The sequence below is a fragment of the Anser brachyrhynchus genome (genome assembly GCF_964034855.1).
Source record: "Anser brachyrhynchus genome assembly, chromosome: 6".
NCBI classification, from domain to species: Eukaryota; Metazoa; Chordata; class Aves; order Anseriformes; family Anatidae; genus Anser; species Anser brachyrhynchus.
In genome coordinates this window covers 27,336,239-27,363,279 of record NC_137700.1, presented here as the reverse complement: position 1 = coordinate 27,363,279, position 27,041 = coordinate 27,336,239, and the positions used below count along the sequence as shown (strand labels likewise).

The following is a 27,041-nucleotide window of genomic DNA, read 5'->3' as shown; positions in this document are numbered from 1 at the left end:
CTTCAGAAACCTTCAAAATCGTCATCTTAGTCATCAGATTCTCAGGTATAGGGTCCAAAACCATCTCCCCCCCCAGTCTTCAGTACTAGTCACAAACAAAAATATAAAAAGGTAGCCCAATTCAGAATTGAAAACTTATTTCCACTACTTCTTCCTGGATCAGTTTTGCTTTCTAATGTTCTGTAATTCTCACAGTGGTGAGGAAATAGCAAAACTTTTATCTTTAAGCTCCTACATTCTATACTACGTTACCCCTATTCCTTTGGGGGCATTGGGACTTCTTTCACTTTCAGGCAGAAGGCAGACAACCCAGACTGGAAATTTACATTTAATTTGCTGTTGCTGAAGCAAGCTGGGAAAGAAATTTTAGTTCCTGATCTTTACAGATGCATTTATCTCCAGCACAACAACAACAGGATGTTTGGCTTACTAGGGTTTAACAAATACTGAATCTTCCAGATGGAGAGTACTTTGTAAGAACAAAATGAACATCAGTGAAGATTTCCTTTATAGATTTCTACTTGCACACCAAACACTGCATCTGCCTGCATATCAATAGCTTGTTGTTAAATTAGCTGTATATTTCAGTATTTCTGAAATTGGATGTGCCAGTTTATAGCCATTACTTTGTTTTTCCCTTCTGGCATAAGGAGAATCCAGTCTGGCTTTGTAAAGAATTGAGCTAACATTTCTGCATATTTTATTAAATATCCTAGCAAGATTATTCGCTCATAAAGTTCTCCCCAGCTATTAAATCATAGAAACATTGCAGTTTTAGCTTCTGCATTTGAGCTCTTAGGAACATGGACTCAACAAGCTAAAGAAAAGGTTCTCTATGATTTCTTGACACTTTTACCCTAGCAGCAGTACTGCAGGTGAAAGCAAGTATCTGTGCAGTACACCAAAAGAAATACAAACAGTGAAGCACTTGGTCTGTTTTATAGGGTTAACAATACATAGCGATTACCTCAGTTATAGAACTAGTTGTTTAAGTTAAAGAATTAAGCGGTGACAAATACATAGGAAAAAGGACCTAATACCTTCTGATTCTATTTATCAGAGATCTCAAAATGACAAAGATTTGGTAATACATAGCCTATATTCTCAAAGCTTTGGTCGCCAGAGTTAAATTCAGGTCTAAGTTTCCATAGCTGTCTTCTTCATTGTGGTCTAGAGAAAAGCAAGACAGAAGTTTGAAACATACTGTTTGGTAGTCACCTGAAGCCTGAATAACTTGAGTTTTGCCTTTCTAGACATGAGTTACAAATTTTGAATAATACAGAATTAATTATTTAAGTTCTCTGGTGAAAAAAAAACATTGAAAATATAACATAGAAACATTGCAGTTATCTGGACTAAACCCAATGAGTGGGCAAAACAACTGTACAGCTTGAGAGCAAGGTTGCAGAAACATTACATTTTTTCACATTAAATACAACATGCCTGAATTTTATTTGGAGTGACCACATAATAGGTTTTCAGTTACAATTAAGTGAGAGGGAAAAAAAAGAAAAAAAAAAGAAGCCTGCTTAATATTCAATTAAATTCACATCATTTTGTGGAGGAACAGTATTATAACATTTACCTACACTTTTTATTTAAAATTTGACTTGCTAAAGTATTGACAAAACTCAACACGTTGCTCTCATGAAAGCCCAGAGATCAACACACAAATTTCATGGAATTCTTGATCAAGTAATCGCTTTCATGGCACTGAATATGCAGCCCAACAGGCTAGGAAAGGCATTAGGTCTTTACATCTGTTGTAGAAATAACTGTTCTTTAGAACTGCTCACTTAATTTCTTATGTAAGCAAAATACTCTTCAAAATGAAATAAAAGTTTTACAAAACGCAGGCTAAATAAAGATCAGACAACCTGAAAAATCTTTGACATTATCTCTCTCTGCACCACAGAAGATAAAGCCTACATGACAAGTCACTTCAGTAACCTCCCAGACAAACAGCAGAAACATCTTCCAGATGAGGATCCTGGGTATGAGGAAAAATATTAACCTCTTGAGAAAAAGAAGATTGAATAAGAGATGCAAAGAAGAAAATAATCATCACAGCAGCATGATACATGATGACAAGCACCCGATTCTTACCTCCCATGGGACTGGAAATCATACTGATTCATTCAATGCCTTCAGCAGACAGAGCCCCAAACTTGTCCTTAGCAGTGTAGCTGCTCCTTAAAGTCTTTTGCTTCCACTCCCTATCGTACATAGCAGACACTACTAACATGTTTCCACACCAAATGCCCCTTCTCTCCAACCCCAGAAAACCTATCTAGTTTCTGGCTTCAGCTGTCATCACTCTCTCTCAGATCAGACATCACCACCAACACCTGAACAAATTCTGGGCATCAAATTACACCTGCAGGAACACCTTTTATCAAATTACCTTATTATTTACTAATTCTGCTGACAGTACCTAAGGATTATCAGAGCCTAGCTCATTCTCTGCATTCTGGAATTCTTTATTTGCCTCCAGAAATTTGTGGGGAAAATCAGGGGTTTATAGGGTGAAAGAGACTTTTTCAACTTTTATATGAACTTCCACTGTAAGATGTGCAACAAAAAGCCCCATCTTACTCTCTAAATAACCTGCATTTTAAGGCAATTATGCTGGTTATTTGGAAAAGAAAAAAAAAAAAAAGTCTTGCTCCTGTTTTGATCCAGCATTTTATTGAATAAATTATTTGAAAGACTTTTTTCCATTGAGAAAATTATATCTACCAAGAGACTTCCATCCCCTCCATTTTTCTTTGCCAAACAAATTCTTAAACAGCAACACATTTGGGTTAAATATTTACTTTTCAACAAATTGGTGACTTCAAGTAGAAAATTTCTGTTGACATCGATTGCCAATATTCCAGCAGAGCTTATGAGACAGGAGCGCAGTGTGCTTGATGTTACAGGTTTTTCTGTCATAGCATGCTCTCCACTTCTATCCTGTACGGAACAAGGTGTGCTCACTCATTTGTATGCTCTATAAATACAACTTTATAAGCAAATTATGTTATTTTTCCACTGCTACCTGCATTTTTTACCACAACCAATTTCCAAGCCAGTGGAACAGCTTCCGTTTCTTTAGGCTGGAATTGGCAGAAATACAATGCGTATTTCACAAGTAGTCCCTGACTAGGTGCCCTAGTTGTACCATCAAGAAAACATTTTTTAGACATCAAAAGATATGCACAGATCTATATACACTGCCTTGCAAATGCTGGATCTTTTTACTACAGTTTACTTTGACTGCTGAAGAAAACAACTAGGATTTTGTTACTTCTTAATCAGGCACCAACATTTCTTATGCTCTATTATCTTACGCAATTATTCCTTCTGATGAAAATATTTTTAAAAACATTTTTAATCCAAAAGGCAAACTAAGTTTTCAGGCAAATATATAGAGAAAGAACTTACAAAGAAAAAAGTTAAATAGTGATTAATTTTCATGTTCAGAAAATTTCAGCAGTTTGAGGCATCTCTGGAGTTGTCTGGACTGGCTTGCTGGCAGTTTGCCTTCCTCTCTTTCAGTGTATCCAGATGTTAACTCAACTCCCCTCTCCCAATCTCATTACCTCTGGAAGCAGATATCTGGTCACAATTGACATCCTGAGAAGTGGCAGTGTAGAGACTGAAGCATTCTCTTTCGGCATCTAATTCAATCAAAATCTGAAGGCTGATCCCCAGAGGTGAGAAGTTCTTGAATTAACTCACACTAACTGCAAATCTGTTTGTTTTTTTTTTTAATTTACTTCACTGGTAATAAAAGCCACTTGTCAGAGACAATTACTAATTACTGATATGTAATGGTAGTAAATAACAAATAGATGAACGATTTCATAATTTGGAAAGACATTTTCCCTAGAAAAATAGTTTGCCCTATTCCAGGTGGAACTTTCAAAATCAAACTCCCTTTAGGACTTCTTTTTCCTCCCTCTGTGTCTTTGTGTATTAAAAAGAAGGGCAAAAAATCAAGAAGTTTTGATTTTGGCCTTGCAGTTTCTTTAGGGAGAGGTAGAGAGAGAGAGGATGTTTCAATGCAGTCCTCTTATAATTTGGCAGTCTCTGCAAGCATCACTGACCCACCTCAGCCCTTTCAAGAACAGATACCATTTTGTAAAGCATTACGATCCATTACATGTCTTTCAGATAAACACATAACAAAGACAGGCAATCCTAATATCAAAATCTCAGAGTGGTGTCTGAAGCCAAAGAAAGAAGCACTAAATGAAAGTGGGATATTTCCTAGAACCCTTTAAAAAAAAAAAAAACTCAGCTTTTTTTTCTTGCAGGAAGAGATGCATACAGACATTGTTAAGACAGACAGTTAAATTGTTTTCAGACAGAGTGAAAGCTCAGTCTCATAACTGTACAGAGACTTCTCAAAGGAAGTCAGGATCAGATGAAATAAGGAAGTGTGAACCATTTCCACCTGTGTGTTTCACCATTTTCTGGAATACTAAAGCCTGGTTCTTTTCCCATTTATTTGGTAAAATAGTTTTAGATTGTTTCTTTTTCACCCTTGCTTAAATGAAGGGTCTGCCCAAGGCCCTGGGGGCTCTAATATGGCCCTGACCAACCCCTCTCAAGCCTCCTCCCAGGCCTTACTGTGGGATGGGCTCTGCCCCACCAGCCCTGGGACTTCCTCTGTTCCCCAGCCCTCGCTGCTGCCCGATGGAGCCAGAAGAGAGATCACCATGCTCTTCTGGAAAAGACGACACTGATGGAAGCAAGAAGCACCTGTAAAGTTATTGCAAGTTTTTCCCTTGCACTGGGCACAGTACAGGTCAGAGAGCTTTCGGTCTGAAGAAACACAGCTGTGTTTTGAGTTTAATCTGCATCAGGTGGTGCCTACAGTCTATAATTATCTCAGAGAATGTGCCTAGGCTGACCCTAAATAAAGCAGCACAGTCATAAGCATAGCTGGCATTGTTTTTCTAACTTTAATATTCCTATTCCTAACGTTCTTTAGACACCCTTTCCCCTGATTTTGAAATATATTTAATGACACAAAAGGTCCTACTGTACCAGTATTGTAGAATGTTGGGGCGTTCGCCTGCAGGTTCATACCTGGCAGATGAATGATGATGGAGATTTAAATGGGAAAAGACATGAGTTACCTAGTGAGTGAGAAGAAAGCGGCAGTATCTCTAGCCCTGACATTTCCATACTAAAAGTGTGAAGTAAGTTAAACAGGGGCCCTTCAAAAAGCAGAGCATTTACAAGAGTGCCCTTTGATACCTGCATGTTGCCCTCTGTCTTGGATATTTCACACCGTTCACCATCAACCATTAGGTTTGAAAGGTAATTAAGTCCCAGTTACGAATGCATTGTTTGCCAATTTAGTCACTTTTTTTGCACATTTATTCACTTAAAATTGTGGTTGGTGAGGGAGGGAGGGCGCATTTGGGACATTTAAACATGTCCCAGATGTTTGATTTTAATGTATTTCCTTTGAAAGGAGAAGAGAAGGTGAGGGAGAGACTGATGGCAGCCATCTTACTCACAAGTGCTAAGTGTTAACATAGGTGATCCAAGGTACGAAATCACCACTTGTTCCCTATTTTGCAATTCTAGACTTCTGTTTCCTTAGCTTTGTTACAAATGCTCCCAAATCAAGATCTTCTGCTTGGCTTCAAGCAAAACGTGTTGTTCTATGTAGAATAATAAATTTGCTTTTTTATTCCAGAATCAATATACTCAAAACTCATCTTAGCTGATCCTACACTAATTGTCGAGGTGTTTTTCCCCAGTTTTGCCGCCATATTATCATCCCGTTCATAACTATATTATTCTTGCCACCTTAGTGCCATATCTGGCTGAATCAAGGCAATGAATGGAAAAACAGGGTGATATTCAGAACTGGTTTAGGCATAACAGAAATAAGCTATAACAGAAAGAAAAGGAGAGAAGAAAGTTATAACTCCTTCCTTTCCATAAGAAATATAAAGCTATTTATAATTAAGAGCCACAAAAGCTCTTGAAATGAATTTATTTGCAAAGAAATTTATGTTAATTGCAGACTTCTTTCAATAGGAAAGACTTTATATAAATGGTTTATAATACAGTCCTTGGTACAGAGAACAAACTGATTTACATGAGAAATAACCTCTTTTAAGTAGCACTTCGCAAAACTCTTTGGATTTATCATACAATTAAGTCTCTGTGAGCGTTCTACCTGGTTATGCCTTGACCACAGCAGGGAACGGACGCCTACTGCCTTCCTGGTTCTGAGAAGCTGTAGGGCTACAAACCTCCAACAGCAGTGTTATCTACCAGGTAACTGCTATTTCAGGCACTTCCAAAGACATCTGCCATTCAAACCACAAATCAGAGAATTCTTAATATAAAATGATACCTCTCAGAAGAACGTTAACCACCTAGTGCTTACAGTACTTGTTAATTCAGTTAAGGCTCTGTTTTCTAGCCAAAATAAATTATACAAATACTGGCTGTATACCATGGCAGTTAAAACCAGTTGCTGTTTTATATGAGAGATTTAAAAGCCTTGGGAGGACAGAAAGTTGAATTAGACAGAGAAGAGACATTGAAAGTGTTGCTGCTCAGATACCGTGAAGAATTCAGGACAGATGGATGCTGAATAATTATAGAACCGTAGGACTAAAGGACTTAGAAGAGCTTCTTTACATGTGCCTGCCAATTCAGACTGCCTCCCCGCATACAAGTAGCCACTTCAAATGCAGCCTGGAAAGGAAGGTCAAGGCCCTTTACAAGTTCTACAAGCTAGAAACAGCAAAATGATAGAAATGGCAGTAACTGCTTAATTATACCGTATACTCTTGTTCCAATAAACCAAATTGCTTAATTTGCCTAGTTGCTTATTCCCAGCTCTGATGTTCCTTGTGTTGCTTTCTCTCCTTCTTATAGTTGTAGAAGACAAGTTCCGTGGATGGCTTAAACTGGTTTTGGCTCTTTGGAACTGGCCACTAATATCCAACAGGTCTAGACTGACCAGGTTGGACACTAACTTGAGCTATTGTCTCCTTTTCAAACTGAGCTGAAAATCCCATTTCCCATTCTTACTACCACCCACTGTTTGGTGAGTGGGATAATTTCTAATTATTTTCTTCTATATAAATATCACAGAAGCTTATCTTTTGTGGACTTCTGCCTCCTGCTCTGTTGCGCTTGTGATGGCATCACCTGCTGCCCCACAGTGACACTGCAATTAGCTGAGACACAGCTACCAACAGCCTTTGCTTAAATACACCCAGCTATTCATCTGGATCAGGTTCAAAGAGAACTGAGGCCAAAAGGACTCATATGGGGATTAGACTGAGCAGTTGTTTCTCAACTTCAGGTTTCTTTGATTCTGTTTAGAATAGGCCACAGCAGCATCCTTCAAATGAACCCACTAGCTTGTGTTTGGCTAATACTTCTCCAGAAAAACTTGAAGACATCAAGTAATGAAGAACATTCCTGTTTCTAGAGAGAGATGCTAGAAAAGCTTCATCTAAAAAGAATAAGTGATATCTAGTTTGTCATTTCCTTTCCTTGTCATTCATAAAAAGCACCGATTTCTAACAGACCCAGCACCAGTCTTTACAGATCCCTTGGAAACAATGTTGCTGTTCGATGATGATTTTCCAGTAACAAGCACTTCTGGAGATTTGCCAATCCTTACATCATTTCTTCTAAGCTTTGGTATTACCATATAATGCTGGATACTTAGATATTGTTGGGATGCCTTTGAGACATATTACTGAATAGTATCTCTATCTCTATTCACATGCCATGACAGAAAGCCTCCTTCTCGGGATGTTCTTTCCTATAAAAGTGTGTGGGTGTATTATGTTGTAGTGAAATGCATAAACCTGGAACACCTATAAACTCCCTCATTAAAATGTTCAGCAATTTACCACTGCTGTGTGCTGCTACCACTGGAACTGCTGCTTAGGACAGTAGCTACCCTAGGAATCCTACAGGTACTTTCACAGAGGACTTTCCACCTGATGATAATTTAGGTTTCATGACAAAGGAAAACTAATTACTCATAAGGATGCAGTTGAATTTCCATGTCTAACACATTAGCACAAAAATCAGAAATAAACCACTCCAGTTAGCAAGGACTGTCCAGCATGGCAAGACCAGGCTGCCTGGGGAAGGGTGGGACTTGATGCAATCAGATACCGAGGATGGGAACCCAGGGCATTTGCTGTCGCAAATACAAACAAGCTGATGTAACCACGTGTTCTGGTATCCGTGTTCGAGACGCAGCTTGGGGAAGACAGACCTGGGGACAGACCCGGGGACAGAGGACTGCCCACTGGAAGCTGGAGCAGCAAGTTTCTCAGAGAACCCCTTTTTCCCAATTGTTTTTCCTTGCAACTCACATACCCGTGCTTCTAGTGTCGAGGTAGATTTTCCATTCCGTTTTCTCCTGTCCTCTCCATGGTCACGTAGGTAAAACCACAGGGTGGCACGGGGTGCGTACCCACTATATTGTCTTCCTTGCACAGGAGGACACTTATCCCTGATAGCTGAGACACTGGTTTGTACAGGTGGGGAGGAGGATAAATTCTCTTTAAGTTGGTGGATCTCTTCAGAAAATTTCTCCACAGCCGAGATGCAGGCCTGTAAGAAAGAGGAGAGACTTTCTTCGTACTGCTGGAGTTGTTTAGCCAATTCATCCACTGTGGGTTCCTCATGGTCTTTCCAGGTCATTACTGCCAATGAGCTGGCACATGATGATGGTGCACTCAGTACAAACTTCCACCACACGGGTCATGTACACTTGACTTCATCTGGATCTATTGATACCTGTTTGCTGTCTAGGTCCCTATAAACAGCTGTAAAATTATGGTAACAAAGCAGATAGACCAAAGGTTTGGCTACCATAATGGAATTTGGAGTTTAAAAGTCCCATTTGTCCCCAAATGCACACCCATGTACACTTTAATTTATTTACCATTTTTTTATACTGAAACATCCTGAAAGGCAAAAGGGATTTCCATAAAATCTGAATTAAAAGAAAACTGCAAGAAATATTACCCATAAACTACCTCAGAACTGCTTCAACTCTTTTTAACACATGAATGTTTTCCAAGAATTCTTTCTTCCACTCATTAACAGAAATCAGGACACCAAAGTCTGTGGAGGAGAAATTTTAGCTGAGAGCTGTGACTCTCACAGCTTTTTCAGATAGCCTCGTGTTTTTTTCAAAGAGTTTTAATTAACATGGTGAAAATCCATCCAAACAGTGCCAAAGATGACAAATGATGCTATACCACACCAAACTTTTCAGCTAATTTTTGACTCAGAGATAGATTTTTCTTTTATATTATTTGCAATTTTTCTAACAGAAGAATGTTTACCAAGGTGCACACCTCAGCGTACATCAGTCTGTAAGGGAAATCAAGCCAAAAAATGCATTGTACTTACATCCTTGTGAAGACAGATAAACTAAGCTGCAGTCACTTTACTTGTGTAGAGCTTTACATCATAATTTCGTTTATCAATTAACGCAGGTTTCTAAAAAGGGAGATCAAATGGGATGTGATTAAGGCAGGACCACATGGTATCTTCTGGAGTATTTCTGCTTGCAATGTTAAGGTGCAAACATCCATGACAAACATCCCCATCAGACTTGATAAACTTAGCTAGACACTCCTCTGCTGCTGACTATATGATAGCCTTCATGAAACTGCTGCCTGAATTTAGCAGGAGAGCCCAGCACTGATGCAAGAAGGGGACCTTACCCTTCTTCCCCTCCCTCCTGCCCCCACCCCTTTCTTCTCTGGTATTACCTGTGGGCCCTTCCACCAGAGCTCCTGCTCACGGTATCAGCAGAAAACCACATCTCATGCAACAACACCCACAGCAGACTGTTAGCTGAAACGTCTTGAATCACAGGTGTGACAAATGAAGATGTGTTTAGTAGGAGCACACTGCGGCTGCCCAGAAATGCCCACGGTGAGCTTTTTCCCTAGGCTGTGTGTTTGAAAGCAGAGGCATACAGTTTGCCGTGCTGTTTCATCCCTCATCTTCAGCCCAAGCTCCTCACTGAGGTGCCATCTTGTGGACCAAGACTTTGACATTAGTAAGACAACTAAGCAGAACTATAATTAATGAAGAAAAACCTCGCTCTGTCCCAGAACAGTCTGGTGACAGTATTTGTCAAGAACAGATCTTTTTTCTAATGAAAATATTACGTTAAGCTTTATCTGCTAATGTTGGAACACTAAAGCTGAAGCACAGCTTGCAACAATTCTCTTTTATTCTCTGCACAGATTAAAATGATGTTCAGGTTTACAGAGAGTAAAAATTCACCTCTTGATCAAGACAAATTTTATGTTCTTATATGGATTGTATTTACTCTCATGTAACCCTGGAGAGTTTGGAATGTTTCAGTTAAAAACAGATGAAAATTACTTTCTTAGCTTTTTCTTTACAAGCACATGAATCTCATTCCACATAGCAAATATTTGTCTCTAGAGGAAAATATATTTTAACTTCTCCTGGGATTACAAAAGCTCCACTAAATCAGAAAGTTATTCTACCATATCCAAAATGATGTCACAACAGGGCACAAAAGCTCTAACTTCTCAGGCAGGACAAGGATTACAAAAAAAGGGAATGTCATTTATTGGACCAAGTAATGGAAGAATTAGATAAGCATTTAAGCACAAGTCCTCCCTGGTCTCATAAGGACAATTATGTCCTTAGATAATCACGGCTACTGCAGATCCACCAGAGCATGGAAGATAAATGTTGCTGTATGAAGCAGTAACTATAAAGTGGGGCCTGAAGAAGATTCTGTGTGGGCAGAAGCTCATCTGATCTTTTCAGAAATATCCATCAGTCAAAAATATCTCCGTTTATAGATGTTGTTCTGCCTGTCTTTGGTCCATCAGTCACAGCAAAATACCACGAGTTTTAGCACAGGCTCTAAATATCCCAGAGCACAGCATGCTGTGGAGACCTGGAGTAGGTGGAGCTCAGGCAAGATGGTGGCCAGGAGAGACAGAGGCCTCTTTCCCCAGACCGGGATAACCAAACGAGAGCACAGGGAATGAAGAGAGATCTAGAAAACAGAACCTTTTAAGAAAGACTGAAAATCAGAGGACATGAAAGGCCATCCTAAAATATGTAGAAGTAGTCATAGAGAGGTTATATCCTATGAGGACAAAACAAGGAGTAAGGAACTGATGTTGCAGGAAGGAGATTTAGAGGACAAGAAAACCTACAGGTGAAGAGGATGAGCTCTAGATGTCCAGAAGGATCTGGACTTCTGCTCTGGTGGACTTTGATACTGGACTGGACTTCCATCTGCCAAGGATGTGGCAGATAGAGCTGATTCTTGAAAGAGTCACCCAGTCCAACACAACCCTCCTCCAGTCTCTTATTCCTATAGCTTTTCCTTCTTCTCTCTTCTATTTCTGCATGCTGCTGCTCTTCAGGCCATTTTGACTACACTCAGTAGTTCTTTCCCTAACTTTTTGTGAAGATATTCCACCCTATTTTACCCTCAATTTTATTTCATAAATTTTCATTTAAGTTTACTGAAACTCTCAAAATGCAAAAGCCAGATGAAAGGCATTTGAAGCCAGCAAAATCAAAACAAATGTGAACTGTTTATGCCTAGATATTTTCTGAAGCTTGTGCTGTTTGAAAGGGAAAAAAAAAATGTTTCACAGTGACAGGCAATGTAGGACATTTTCTGAAGATTGTTTGCTGCAAAGATTGACTGCAGCTACTGTTGAAGTAAAAAATGAGCTTCATCCTTTCCAGAGGTGTGCTATTCTTTTGTGGTTTTGTTGTATCCCTCTCACAGAGGTCGCTCCTGAACAAGCAGCTAATCTCTATTTCAGGAAAATTACAACACTGATGTTAGAAAATCTTTTTGCTGATGGGCAATTTAGATAAAACCACTTTGGATTTTTAGCCTCAAGTTCATACCTTTGCTGGTTTCCTTTATTCAATTCGATGGGCAAGTTCACAGTTTCCAGATACGCTTCTGCTAAGAGGCCACACTCTCATTAGCAGGTGCTGAGACCTTCTCCAGCTCCTTATTTAAATAAAATGAAACTGTCAGCATTTGTCTGTCAAATCTCTGATCACACCAGCAACTAATTCAGCGCTTTAGGAGCTCTTGTTTGATTGGTGTCCATGAAACAGTAATTTTGTTGTTTTGGCAGACTCTGAGCCACAGATTTCTTACTTTTCATTCAGAATTCACGGGACATTATCTCCTGAAGTGTTTGCTCCATGATACAGGCTGTCATGAAGCCACAGAGATAAGTTCTGCTGCAGGCAAATTTCCACGGAAGCCAACACAACCAGGTATAATTACCTTTAAGGACCGGTTTTGGCACATGTTAGTTAACAGTCAGTCAGGGCAACTCCCATCAAGCTATAAAGTAGCGCAAGTACTGGATTTCCAATAGAGCAGCTAATACAGAAATGTGATTTATCACACAGGCAGTTTGTTCCAATTCAATTTACAAATTACATCACCTTCCAAGCTGGGATAGGGTGCTCTATCAAACAGTACATGTGCTCCCAACATGACAAGGCTCCTCTTCCTGCTTTAGCCCTTAGCCTAAATGTCTTTGAATCACAGTCTTGAAAAGCAAAACTGTAAGGTATGGAAAAAAATCTATTACCTAAAATTTAAAAAATGGTACATCACACATCAGTATTCTCTGCAGTTCTGCTGTGCTAGTCTAATATGCAAGTACACAATGTCCTACTGTCATAGTCCTGAACATGTTTTTGCTTTTCTGTCCATCACTGAATCTATCATAAGCTATTCCAAATCACCTGCAATTAGTCCTACTGTTATGTAGACTCATGTTTTGAGTGTCTTTAGTTAATGCAAGAAAAACTGTCAGTAACCAAGAAATAAAATGTGTCAAAAGAGAGATAATGTAGAAAGTTTTTGAAATTCTCTACCACAATTTAGATTTAATTCACTCATGTCCAGGCAGTAATAAGTTAATTCGGTTTCAGTCATTTGAAAGTTGACATTAAAAAAACAAAACCAAAACACTATTTAGTGACTCACTGCATCTGGTTCTTTGATTTGATTTAAATAAGATTTTAACTGTTTACAAAAATCTGAAAAATTATATGTTAAAAAGAGAGAAGTGTCTTTGTGCTTTTCTCTAGCAATAATATCTCTGTCAGTAAAGTTAAAAACAAAACCAAAATTGATATTTTGATTCTTCATCAAAAAAGAAAAGAAGTGATTTAATATTATTTACCAAAGGAACAGTCATCAGCCCATTCCCCTGTAGTGAACAGGACCCTCGCGTGCTGTTTTGCTTTGGACGAAAATTTGTTGATCTTCATAAGAGAACAGAAGAAATTGTGGAATAACATTGACTCCGCCACTACAATAGTTCCCCAGAAAGGCTGAGAGGTGCCGGATGACCGATGGATCGCCTGCTCTACCTTTCCCCTCCACCCATAGCTCATGACAGCGTTGTCCTGGAGACACGTCACAGTGCTGACTGCTGCCTCAGGGCTGCGAGGGCAGGGTGACATCCCTCCCTCCGGGTGGTAGATCTTCCTGTCAGACTTCATAGGTGTCTTCCCTTCTGTCCCTCTGCAAGTGCAGAAGAGCCTCAGCACTGGGGAGTGAGTTAGCCTCTCTGGGGCCATTTCAGATGCTAGCCAGAAAACCTGAGGAGGCCTGGCTGGCAGCTGGGTTCGGTGAGGTGCCCAGGCCTTAAGACACAGGACAGGCCTGAGGAGGGGAGGCCAGGTGAATACAGCCCCGCTGCTGGGGGTAACCTCTGAGAGAGGCAGGCACGGACTCACAGCCAAGACTGGCTTCTGTCACCGGTCCCAGCTTCAGCTGCCATGGGCTAGCTTCTCAGCAGATTAGAGAGTGGTGTCCCCATGGGAAATGCTAAATGAGAGAGGAAACAATATGGCCCATTCCACTGACAGCACACAGGCACTTGGCAGTACTTCTGTTCAGAGAAGTGTGTCTTTCAGCACAGGTGACCACAGAGCAGCCCCAGCACCAGCTCTGAGTCCACGCCTGGTCCGGATGAGCAGGCTGCAGGCAGCTTAGCACCAGAAACTGTTCACCAGTGCTGTCAGGCAAATTGGCCCACATACTGAAAGGGACTGCCTAATGCTGTTCCATCAGCTCTGAGGAAATCTCTATTTCATGAATTTCCCCAAATAATGCCAGTCCTGCTCATTTCTTTAACATCTTAATGCAAGACATCGGCCCTTCCTGACAGCACCAAGATAAGGGAACATCCAATAAGAGCAGCTATCTGCAGAACCAGCTTCTGCTCCCAGTATCAGATCGGCCCCAATGTCCCTCCAGGTTCCTGCCAATAGAAGCACAGTTGCTGATACAAACTCAAGAGCTATTAATATCACCAGAGGAAGAAGTAGTTGCACACTCCCATCAAGCTATAAAGTAGCGCAAGTACTGGATTTCCACTGGCCAGGCCTGCACACAGACTCTAACCACTTTGAATGCCTAGGTCACCTGGAAGTCCTTTTTCATTTGCAGTGTGTATGTAAGTAATAGTTTTAATTTCAAGAAATGAAATCTCAGCCAGACACAATTAAAACATTTTCATGTTAATGAAGCACTACTGCAATTATTCCTATCAGTCTCCTAGTTCTAGTTCTGCACAGCACACGTTCCTCTCATTATTCATAGACTGGGTACATCCCTTAGAGCAAGCATCTTGTAAGTACCAATACTAAAAATGAAGATGCATTAGCAGCTTTCATAAGGGGCACAGAGATGTGCATCCCTCCGCAGATGTCCCTCCAGGGCACACCAAAGCATACATCTCAAACCATGCCTACTGTTTCTACCAGCTGGAAGACAAAACTGTTAAGACTGCCATGCAGCAGAGCGGCACGCAGCCAGGTTGACAATGCTGGCAGCTATCCAGCAGCACAGTTCTTTACTCATGACAAGCACACAACCCTACATAGTGGTGATGGGGGCTTTACTAACCTCTCCTTTCTCCTCTAAATCCAGCATTTGACCAGTAGTGCCCTAAGTAATTGTAATGACCACAACTGTCTCGAAGTTCTCTCGAACACCAAATCCTCTCTCTACTATTTATTAATTCAGAGCAATTTTATCTTACTTGTGCTTTGTCGATATCAACTTTTGAAGTGTCTGGACTAAATCAGGCACTTTATCCTTGAATTCTGCATAGAATTTGCTCAGATGGTCTGGATTATGGAGGAAGAATGTGGGAGTAAAACTGCATAAAACCAGTACACAGAACAGCAGTGTGATCTCTAAGAAAGGGAGAACAAAGGGAATTATGGACATTCAAAATACCTTTTAAGCCTTTATTATATATGACAAAAATAATATATGACAGGCAAAACAAAAGTCAAAAGAATGAAAGCCAGTAAGGCAAAGGTAGAAATCAATACTTAAGAGTCATTCAGAAAGACACATGTAGATAGGATTTGATGCAACATCTAACCTTTAATACAGCTTTCTTGGTGGAACTGGAAAACTCCGTAACTGGAGAGTCCTCTGTTTTCTCCCTTAACTTCATCTTGTTTGCTGGAGAGGTCAGGGAGCACATAACCACAGCAGTTGGTGCCCATCCTCATTTTTATCTGTAGAGCACTGACTTCTAACAAAATATTTTCCCTAGTGGCTATAACATTAAAGCAACACAGATGAGAAAGGTCATTTTACACAGGTTTTTGAACTTTTTATTCCCCTTATGTAAAAACTATTTTTAAAAATTATTTGGGAAATAAATATTATTAATGTGTTTGAAGTAGAACATTTCCTTTTCTGTAAATCACAAAAGTTAAGCAAATGCAGCTTTCATGAAGTATATATATCTTGTATTGGAATTTAGATTTGTACCTCCCAGAACACTGAAATGTTTGAGTTTTGAAGTAGTTAGTATTTTGGCAATACCTGCATATAACAGGTTTCCTCTTTCATCAGTTACACTTACTGCATTACCTAACAGGTGTCGCTCCAAAAATGAAATCCAACTTCAGGGTTTTTATTCAAAACAAGTCCTGACAGTCTAGGAGACACAGTGTACTTGCTATTCCTTTCTTTATTACTCATTTGCCTCACTGGAATTTAACTGTTTGTGAAGCTTAATTTGCTAGGAAGAGAAAATTTTCTTTGTGTGAGATGGTCCAAGAGATCTGCTGCGAGCTCTGTTGCAGCTGCAGCACTCCAGAAGCTGTGTGCAAGCCGCAGCCTTTGGCCTGTACTTAGGAAAATATTGACTTCCTGAGGAGCTCTGCTCCGGCAGTGCCTGCAGGAATAAGCACCTCAGCAGACCTTTTTCCATAAGTGAGAAGTTTAACAGTTAGTATTAATGATGAGAGCATCTATCCAATCATCTTGGCATTATTAATAGGAGCTAGAGGAAGGCAGTGCCATGTGGCATTCTACATGTTAACATCACATGCTTAAAAATATGATGTGAATTGACTTCAAGGTATTTCCTTCAGAATTTGATTGAAAACAACTTCAAATATATATATATATTATTCAGAGGTGTTATTTGGATAATGTGTTTTAGCTGGCTAAACTGCTTGGAAAGAAAGACATCCAGAGAAACTTGCACACAGAGTGCCCACAAAGCAATTATTTCCCTAATTTCAGAATTATTTATTGAACCACGGAAAGACTGTTTCTTTCTTAGCAGCTGGAAATGGCTTGGTGCTCTGAAAGCTGCATACCAGGTGATTTACACTTTATAAGGGGAAAACTCAAACAGGTGACTGGAAAGTAGATGTGCTCCTGCCATCCCACCACAGTTAAAGAAAGAGAAATTCTAACTAGAGAAATGATGGAAAAAAGAGTAAAGAGGTTCCTAGGATGTTCCTGGTGTAGTTTGTGTTTTGGAGTTTGCTGGGTTTTTTTTAACAACTAAGAAGAATGCCTCACACTTAATATCAGATCAGGACTAGCAAGATTCATCCCTGCCAAATGAGGATTAAGTGTCTTTTTCAAATGCCTGTGAGCATAGAGGTGTCTCTGTAAAGCAAGCCTTCTTAGAAACTCAGTCATTGCCCTCATTTCAACACCTAGCGATACTCAAAGCTTCAAAGATGCTTTTCAAACACTCTCCTATCACAGAAGCAGTGTACTTAGGGGAGTAAAAACATGATCTTTTTGATCTTTTCTCCAAACGTCTCTTCCTCATAAACATCTTAAATCCTAAAGAGATATATAGACACAACATGTCCACGTTGGTGTGGATGATAAAGCCAGAGCTTCTCATGGGAGAACGAGAGGATGTCAACCTGCACAGCAGTCTATAGCTTTAAGTAACAGCTGATCTGTTACCACAGATGATCACATCTTTCTCCCAGTGAGGAAACACCAGAATCCATGGTTGTAACATTCATTTCAGAGAAGAAGGTTATGACCAGAAGTGTGCAGAGCACAGTTTGAGACCTCCAAGCACCTCCCACGTTTAGAAGTCAAATCATATTTCTACAAGGTCTAAATAATTGATCAAAAAAAGTAACATTACATTAAATACCGAGTCTGGTAGAGCTGGGATTAAATGCAGGTAATTTCATTCTGCTTACAACTGAGCAACAGAGAGCTCAGAGACTCTGCAGAAATGACAAGTGAACAAACTTCTCTGTTCCTTTGCTGACTGTTGAGCAGTGCCCATGGCCAGCCTTTGGGTGACAGCACTGTCACAGCTCAGAGGGCTGTAGCTAAAGAGCCACCGCTGTCTAGTTAGCAAACACCTAGTAGCAAAAGAGCAGCACTGAAAAGTTAGGTAGAAATGATGCCTCTCTTGACCTCATCACCTTGCAAAGCCTAAGCTCAGATGGAACCTAGTGCTGGCACACTGTCTTAAAAAGTTGTCAACAGCTTTGAGAGATAATTTAAGTTAAAATGGTTAAGTGTCAAATGCTGTGAAAGTGATAGAACTGCTATATTAAATTCTTTATTTTTTTTTAATTAAGCAACTTGTTTTCCCCAGCTGTTGTGCATTATGAAAACACACAGAAGTAAGTCAAGTCTGAGACTCACCAAACACCCTATATGACATTTTGTAAAAGGTCAGTTATGTAGCAGCAAACCACATAAGATTGTAGTAAATGTACAACTACTTTTTTTGCACAGCGGAAGCCAGCAATTAGGCTGTTCTCATAGTAAAAATGCTATTTTAAAAATAGTGCTTCTGTGGTGTAATTAAATGTGTCTTGAAGTGTCCAATACTAATGTTAACATCTCCTGGAACAAGTAGTTCACTCTCACCCCTCCAATGCCTTTGCCTCTAATGTCACGTGGTCAATAACTTGCAGTCTTCTGGAACAGAAATATTTGCAAATAATTTGCAAGTTGCAACTGATCAGTCACCGATCATTTCAAGTCATAGTGTTTCATTTTGCAATTTGGTCATGAGACATTCTGCTGTACAATTTGGTATTTTTAGGTTGTAAAATAACCCAAAGTTTGTTTCTCAGGAGAGTCCTTATTCACTCAAAAACAAAACAAGTTTATAGCACTTAAAACATGCTTGAAGTCCCTCTAGAGGAACCGTTTTTGTTTTGTGTCAACATCTCTGGGGAAAAATAAAAATCCAACTTACTGTAAATCTCTAAGTATTAAAATCAGCAATTCCAGAAACAGACTCTTCCTTAGAGAAACTGATATCCTATGCTTTCTCTTAAACCTTGGAGGACCTCTATTTCTGCCTAATGAATTTTTTCAGTGTGAATTTCTCTTGTAAGAAAGATAAAGGATTAGTGCATAAACTCCTCTGAAATGTTAGCCTGCAGCAAGAGATGAACAGGCTACAGTAGGCATCAGTACATACGAACCAATTCTTTATCTCAACCCTGAAAACCACAGTTTTAAGTTTTCACTGAAATGACCTAGAGGTATAATCAGTTTATGATAAATAACATTTTCTGTTATTAAAATTGACAAGAACAATGGGGAAGACAAAACCTAGCAGTGTTTGACTAGAGAAACAGATAAGACGCAATATCGGTAGGGAACTGAAGGGCTTATCTTGATAGTGGTGTTCTGGTAGTCTTCTGCTGCGGTTTCTGATGCTTGCATGTGTGTACATAATACTACACAGCTGAAACAAGGCTAAAGGCCTTATTTATGTGCCTGTGAGACAGTGTGCTTGCTGATAGCTTCTGACAGACTTGGTAAATGGTTTCACTTTATGGGACTTCACAGAATTTAATGATGAAACTGATGCCACTTCTGTAAACATACAGCTGTCATTAATAATTCTGCACTTCTCTGAGAGAAGTTTGAGGAGGAAGTCTTAAAGGTTGTTACAGTTACAAACACATTTACCTGGGAACAGCACTAGACATTCATTTAACAATTTCACCTATGGACTTCTCTTGAGCTTGCACATCTGGCTTTACAAGCCAAGGTAGGCTTTGAAAAGTGTGCAGCATTATTTTAACTGCTCCAATTGGAATTAGCAGCAAGAAATCCTATTCCTATTGACTTCCACAGAAGATTGAGGTCAACTCTGAAATTCCTCCCTCTCCATGAAATCCTGCTGTGAGAAACCATACAATAGAAAAAAAAATAATTTAAGGTTTCTTGTAGAAGCCAGATGGACCACAGATGGAATGTGGTACTGAACCAGCAGCAAATCAGGTGCTGAAGGAAGCTCAGCTTTATTACAGTCACTGGCTATGAATTATAGCTGGATAGGAATTACACGCTTGCAGTAAAATGAAGAAGAATATAGAGCCTTTGGTTACTCTGTGCATCTGCTCAAACAGTTGAATTTTCTGAATATATACAAGAAAACTGAAAAAAAAAATTAAAGCATTGTACACGCTAGGTGCCAGTATAGGGATGTTCAGAGGGTAGTCCAGCTTTTGACTTTAGATGGTTCAGAAGAACTTTGATTACATACTTTTCAATTAATTCAAGTAAAGGAAGCAGCACAGAAACCTAAATTGGTGAACTACATATTGAAACCTAACATTAGCAGTACAATTCTAAGTAGGGTGGGTACGTGAAGGTAACAGATACTTTATGGTTGAAGAACTGTAGAAGAACATGCATCTCCAGCAGTGACAGAGGTATGACACTGAAACCGCTGCAACAGAGATTCTCACCACAGCTGACAAACTCAGAAGCTGAGGAATTTACCACTATGAGGGATTTACCACTACCAACAGTGCAAGTCAGCACCCCTTCAGCTCCTTCAGGGGAATCACAGCACTACATCATGGAGCAGGCCTCACCTGGAAAGGTGCTGAAAACTGTGGACTCCCAGACTTCTGCAGCCTTCCAGACTTTTAAGTGTCTGACATGAAATGTGTCCTGAAGAAGAAAATCATGTATAACAGAGCTGTATGCTTAGTGGTGGTGTGCACGTGTAATATTCATTGCAGTAGGGAAAAACTGTTGAAGTAGGTCTTTTAGTAAAGAGATGGAATATATTTCACCAACATCTCGTTCTGCACTTTCTACAAAACTTGGTTAAGCGTGATGGGAAGTGGATTAGTTAACAAAAACCAACAAACGACAAAAAACACGTTTCTGCCCTCCCTCCCCTCCCAGCTAAGGATCGCAGTTGCAAGCGCCGAGGCGAAGCAGAGTGCCTCAGCGCCATCTTGTGGGGACGGCGCTGTTGTAGGGAAGGCTCGAGTTAACCGGGCCTGCAGATGCACGTACTCACCCAAGCAGGCACATTTTTTCTTGAGTTTGGTTCTTTCACAGCACTAATCAAGTTGCAAGAACATTCAAGTACTTGCATATTATAGAAAACTATCCTGTGACTGAAGAAACACCCCCAAAATACTCTGCTTCTCAGAGAAGCGAGCAAAAAAAAAAAACTAAATCCATGCTCTAACTTCTGGAGAGTTACCCTCATTTAGTGAACTGTCTGATCACATTGCCACTGCTCCTCCTTGTTTTCTTTTGCCAAAGGAAAGCCTGAGATCTATGAAGTAGTGCCTTCCAGTAGTATTAGCCTTCCAGAAGGCTTTGCTATGACCATAATCAGGGTGCCATGAGGAGGGGAAAAACGAAAATCGTTCATCCCCCAAATTAGCCAAAGTTAAGCAAGGAATAGTCTTTTCAAGACGTGACTTACCCATTGAAAAAATTAGACAGCCTGATACAACTATAACACATGCTATTTTCTAAGCATTATCCCCTATAGCATGACATGCTTGAAAGGAACTACTCAGTGACAGACATGTTCGGGAACATTTATTAAAACAAACTGCTCGATCAATTGTTGGAAGCTTATTCTCTCTGAAAAAAATGTTGTTTTTTTTTTTCCAGCCAATATCAGGTATTACTTCACAGTGTTGCATCACTTGCTGTGTGAACACTTACTTTGTAACATGCACTTAATGACCAAATACTATAACAGCTCCTTTGCAACCTTTGAAAGTAATTTTTCTTCCTAGGAGAGAGGTGTATGCTGACAGGTGATTTAAAGTGGCTCCAGCTTGCTGCTGCTCACATAAAAATGGTATTTCACTACCTTCAAATTTAAAACTAAATTGAGAGATCGAGAGACAATAGTGTGCCTGTACAAAACACTTAGCAGAACTCTGGTGTTAGATCTGAAATTGAAGTGTTCCACACTACATAAGTTTCCTTCTTTGTATGGGAAACAACAAAAAGTGAGGCTAAGCTTGTTATTGAAGTTACAGTGATCTAAGCTTATTCTTCCTGGGAAAAGGAAACTTCATTTTAAGTATCAGAATTTCTCAATACATGAAAACAATCAATACCAAACTACATTGTCTTATTTCAGATAGTTCTAGAAACTAGGTCTCCTCAAATTTGGAAAAAAAATAGGGGAAGTTACTATTGCTACCCCAAGAGACTTTCCTTTGTGAGATTTGAGTTCTCTTAGGATATCAGTACTGCTTGACCCAGTTTCAGTTAGAAGCTCTTCTCCTCTTCAGCTGATACACAAGATGCATCACACAACACCGTTGGGTTATGCCTTCCTGCAGATGGAAAAGTTCAGGAGACAACAAGGAAGATTTAAATATCAGATGTCTTCTCTTTACTCCAACCCAAACAATTAAGTTGAACAGAAAGGTTAGAATAAATGAGGAGGTATATTCATGCTCAGCTTTTACTTAACTACAGTATTTATCAGCAAAAGTCAGAAGACGAAGATGTTCTAAAACATCTTTTTGCTTAGTCCTCCAGAAGAGGAGCTGAAAGGAGGATGATGTCAAGCCAGCTATAATCCTGGCTAAGAAAAGGTATTTCCTGTTACTTCCAAAGAATTGAAAGTGAACATTTTGATATATTATAGCATCAAACAAGTGCTTTCCTAGTGTTTTTTTTTTTTTTTTTTTTTGAAAACATCACATTTTTACAGTCACATACTTCCTCCTCATGAGGGAACTGATAATCCTGACATGGACAATGGAGTACACAGAGCATGATTCATTTTCTAGGCTACTAACATATAGGCTCAACCTTCAACAGCTTGTAGGAAGTAAGTACAAAAATCATTATCCCTTGACCAAAGAAAGCAAAGAGAACGTGTTACCTCTGCAGATATTAGAAATTCCTAATCATGAAGTATGATGACCACATCTACACTTATGAATTTAATTCAGTGCAGTTTTTACAATTACAGAGGCTATCCTAGCAATAAAATACCCTAGAGTAAGTGAAATAGACAAATATTAAAATTGTGTGCATAAGTACAGGTACTGTAATGCTCAGTACTCAGTGAATATGTTAGAAACACCTATTCAAATGGCTTCCAGAAAGAACAGCTTTCTTTCTGGAAAAATATAGCTTCCATATAGCTCAGCAACACTGTTGAGCTTCTAATACTAAGTACGAGAATTTAGAAAAGTTGACAATACAGATGGTGAAATGCAGTAGAATTCCTGAAGGTTGTAGTAGCTTGACTTAGTTAATAGCATCAGTATTCTAGTTAGATGCACAGATGACTAAATTGCAATTTAACAGAGCAATTAATTGAAATAAAGTTGTCACTTGCTTTTTTTTTTTTACCCACAAAAGCTAAAAGAATAAATTATTTGAAACTATGAAACTTTACATTTGGTAGGGGGAAGAACAAACACTATCAATCGGCAATTTCAGAGATGTCAAGTGGCTGAAGGTATTTCAATTACTTCCCATACATTTCAATCAATAAAAAAATCATACATCCAAAAATCAAGTAATGTAACATCCTTCCAATCCTGCATTTTACCTTGTAAATATATATTTTTTCTTTTTTGGAGGGGGGGTTAAAACAAGAGCTATAAGCCTCTGATGATTTAATGAGGAGCAATCAAGTTGTCTTTCAAAGCAACATGACGGAATATGAATCTCACTACAGGCAAGCACAAGGTTACACACAATGGAAGGAACAACCCAGCTAAACAAGCACACACTGATGGGTTCTAAAATTAACTGAAATTATTCAGGAAAAACAAGTTAGGGGTCAAGATGCACAGCTGACTGAAAACATCTGCTAAACATGGAATAATGCAGATGAAATATTGAGAAAGACAAAGAATAAACATGGCAAGTACACCCTATTGTATAAGAGTGTTACATGACTTGACTTTGTATATTTACTATGCCTCCAGCTATGACACTTGTCTAAAAATCAGTAACATCTACCTCAGGTAAGTCTTCACTGCTGTACTCGTCTATAGTCCTGAAAGAATTCAGTCCAGATACCTGGACCAGACAGCAGAAAACAGAAGAGCTGGAGAAGAACAGTCACTTGATTATGAACTAAAACCTTAGCACAAGAAGTACCTGTTCTAGTTGAAGACTGGATGGTTAGAATAAGCTTTCAGATGTCTACACCAGACTGTGTCACTTGAAATAGCAGATTACATTTATGGATATTATAACCCCTGAAGAAAGAGTATTAAAGAATTTAAGGATGCACAAGTCATGATGTGTACTCTTCCCCCTAACATCCCCACCCCAAATTTAGGGTAAGTATACCAGCCACCTGAAAACAAGAATTTAAGCCATTCTGCACAGGCATAGTTATCACTGCACAATGGGTAACTAAGGAACAGTTCCTATGGGAAAAAAAGAGCCAAAGATACAAGCTTTCTTGAGCTAATTTCAATTTTAATGGAGTCAAACCTTGAAACCATCAGAAATATTCTACATATCTATATACAAGCTTAGTAGCATGACAAAGTATCTATTACCTCCTATATACAATCAACTAAAACAATACAATAGAACTATGTCTTAACTAGGAAGTACAAACATGCTTCAAGATTATTTAGCTGGTTTTGATCGGAGCCGTCGCTTGATGATTAGATGATCACTTTCCTTCTCATTTTGTTCTATCAAAGTCTGAAAAAGATATTTCAAGAGTTACTCATCTTTTTCTTTATAGAAGGCTGACATACACTTCTCGACCCATGTAATCAACTACATGTTTTTTTCCCATAATAGGCAAATTTCATTCTGAAAACAGCTTCTCTTTTAACCAGATGTTTATAGGACAGAGAGCATTTTAACGACGCTTGATTAGAAGCGACAAAATGCTAAGAACATACAAAATTCCATTTATCTTAAAAAAAACGTCCAAAGAAAATCCGAAGGCAAGTTTCACTTCTCAACTCTAATACTCATTTTGTGAGATGAGGTGTTCAGAACACAGCTACAGCTTAAATTTCTGTAGCTTTCTCTCACTTTCCCAGAATTCAGTCTCTCATTTTTCCTTTCAATTTCATATTTCTTAGTTTTTTTGTCTCTGTAGTTCTGTCCCATTTTGTTCATCTTCTAACAGACAACATTTTGGTTTCCACCTCCTTCATTCATAAAATTTGAATGAAGAAAATTCAATGAGATAACGCACCATGGACAAATGCTCACCATCATGAGTAGAAGAAAGACTTAAACAGATTTAGAATATATAGTTCCAACAGAGCAGGAGTACTCCCAGCACCATAGCTACTGAGAGCCACGAAGTTGCAATTTCAGGAACAGTACATCAAGCCTTGGCACTTAAGACCCTTCATAAACTGGCTTAGACAGGACAACACAGCTCAAACATACCTAGCAGGCTGTCTGAACTGTACTTTGTACAAGCACAGTACACAAAGTAACCCAAAGATCAGCTAGACATAAATGGAATTTGAAGTTACCTTAAGCACTCACTTCCACTGCAAAGTTAATTGTACATGCAGAGTTTTCTTTAGTGCTTTGATCGTGCTGTTCCAAATCAATGGATCCCTAAATGGTCTGTATTTTTATTCTTTCTTTATGCTACAGTTAACTAGCATAGCATAAAAAGTATAGCATAACAAGTTATGTTATGCCAGTTAATTACTGAAAGAAACAAAACACATTATGACTCAGCTACTGTAGCAGCATAATTCACATTCCCCCTTACCAGAACTAAACTACTTATGGCTCCAAATAGAAAGATCTCCAAGATTGCTTATATCACCTATTAAGTCACAGTCAAACACAGAAGAGAGGTGAGAACACAAAATAAAAAAAACAGTAGGAAAACATTACCAAAAAGAATGGCTAATTAGAATTAAGAAATGCTAGTACTATCAACCCCCTTATGCAAACTGACCAGACTTTCAAGTTTGTTCTGTCCCCTTTATAGTTTATTTTAAGCAAAGATTATAGAAACGTATTACATTAGAGTAACCTGTAAGCACTTACTGAAGAAAGAGAGATATCTAGAGGGTAGGAAATGTCAGTTGAATACAGCTTTCTCTTAGCTCTTTTTGGCTTGATCTCATTTTCTTTGAGACTTTCTGGTTCTGAAGACTTCGGAGAGCTCATTGTTGCTATCAGCTTCTTTGCTAGAAGAAATTTTTTAAATCATAAATCAATATCTTACTGGTTTAGTGAGCCTCAAAAAATTAATGAATACAAAAAAAGTAGTTAAAAAATAAACACAGAATGAAGTTTAAACATTCAGATATTTTATTTGACCACCATGGTTTCTACAGCTGAAACAGCTTTTTGGATGCAAGAGCTTAAAGTTTACATTCAAATGGGATATTAATATAAATTCAGGTTCAGATGTCACTAGAAGTTAGACTTAAGCAGGAGTTGGACAGCAGGCCTAAATTTATACACTTAACATAGTTTCAAACTAGTACTAAATCTGTAAAGAGATGAGTACTTGCACATTATGAGGTAGAAGAAGAAACCCCAAAAATACTAAGTTATGCAAATGGGGAAAGAAAATACCAGATGTGGTAATGAAGGTTACAAACTAAAACCTGGAATTAAGTAATTCCAGGTTTTAGTTTTGAATAGTCTGAATTTGGTTTCTATTGATATGCTGTCCCCATGGAACAGATATGATAAACCTGGAAAGTTTTGAACAATCCCACTATCATCAACTAGGTTATCTTAGAACATAAAAATAACGTGTTCTGTAGCAACTTGTCAAACTGGTGTAGAGATCTTAAATTTTAACTATCTACACTGAATGTTTGAATGAATGTTTGAACCAGCCAGATAAGAATGTCTTTTGGGACTTAAAACTGACCATCACTTATGCATTCTGCTAATCTTTTTAAGCTATAGAACCTCAGAGGTTGTACATTACTGTAGGAAAGAAAAAAATGTTCTTCAGTGAAGATGCCTAGCAGTTAATATTCCCAAAACTATGCTTAAATATCATGAAGATCATTAATCACCATATAGGAAGTTTATTGAAGTATTCTATATTATCATATAGCTTTCATATTCTGTAGAACTAATCTTCCCCTCACACATACACGCATCAAAAGTCATTATTACACTTTCCACAGAAACAAAACAGGGAAGGGTAGAGATGGAAAAAAGGAATTGCTTAAAGAAATAGGTAGGATTTTGAATTTGGAGTTAGTTCCCCTCCTCTTAGTGGCCTCTAATCCCACCAAGCTTACTTTTTACACTTAACCAATACTTTAAAACTGTGTGGTCCTTGCAATTAAGATAGCCTTTTCCACTCTGCAAGATTCAATATAACAGTCCCTAGTTCAGATTCCATTATTTCATAAACTACTTAACATGGCAGACATGTCCTTTAATAACATATACATTAACAGACCACAGTAGAAACAAGCCATTACACAATGCCCAGAAA

The 27,041-nt window shown here is 38.8% G+C and overlaps 1 protein-coding gene and 1 long non-coding RNA gene across 5 annotated transcripts in view; both read right to left on the bottom strand.

Moving 5' to 3' along the window:
• Positions 1 to 3,658, bottom strand: part of LOC308197486 — a 64,439-nt gene extending 60,781 nt beyond the window's left edge. Inside the window, exons 1-2 of the long non-coding RNA XR_013952983.1 lie at positions 3,427 to 3,658; positions 2,107 to 2,955 (exon numbers count right to left, since the gene is read on the bottom strand). This is a non-coding gene — a long non-coding RNA (uncharacterized lncRNA). The remainder of the gene's footprint in view (positions 1 to 2,106; positions 2,956 to 3,426) is intronic.
• A 20,376-nt stretch (positions 3,659 to 24,034) lies between these two features.
• KIF20B (kinesin family member 20B) overlaps positions 24,035 to 27,041 on the bottom strand; it is a 39,106-nt gene continuing 36,099 nt past the window's right edge. For all 4 annotated transcript variants that reach the window (XM_080597713.1, XM_080597714.1, XM_080597715.1 and 1 more), the window contains exons 33-34: positions 25,619 to 25,761; positions 24,035 to 24,289 (exon numbers count right to left, since the gene is read on the bottom strand). In XM_080597713.1, coding sequence (XP_080453839.1) covers positions 24,212 to 24,289; positions 25,619 to 25,761 — 221 coding nt within the window. In that variant the 3' untranslated portion in view covers positions 24,035 to 24,211. The remainder of the gene's footprint in view (positions 24,290 to 25,618; positions 25,762 to 27,041) is intronic.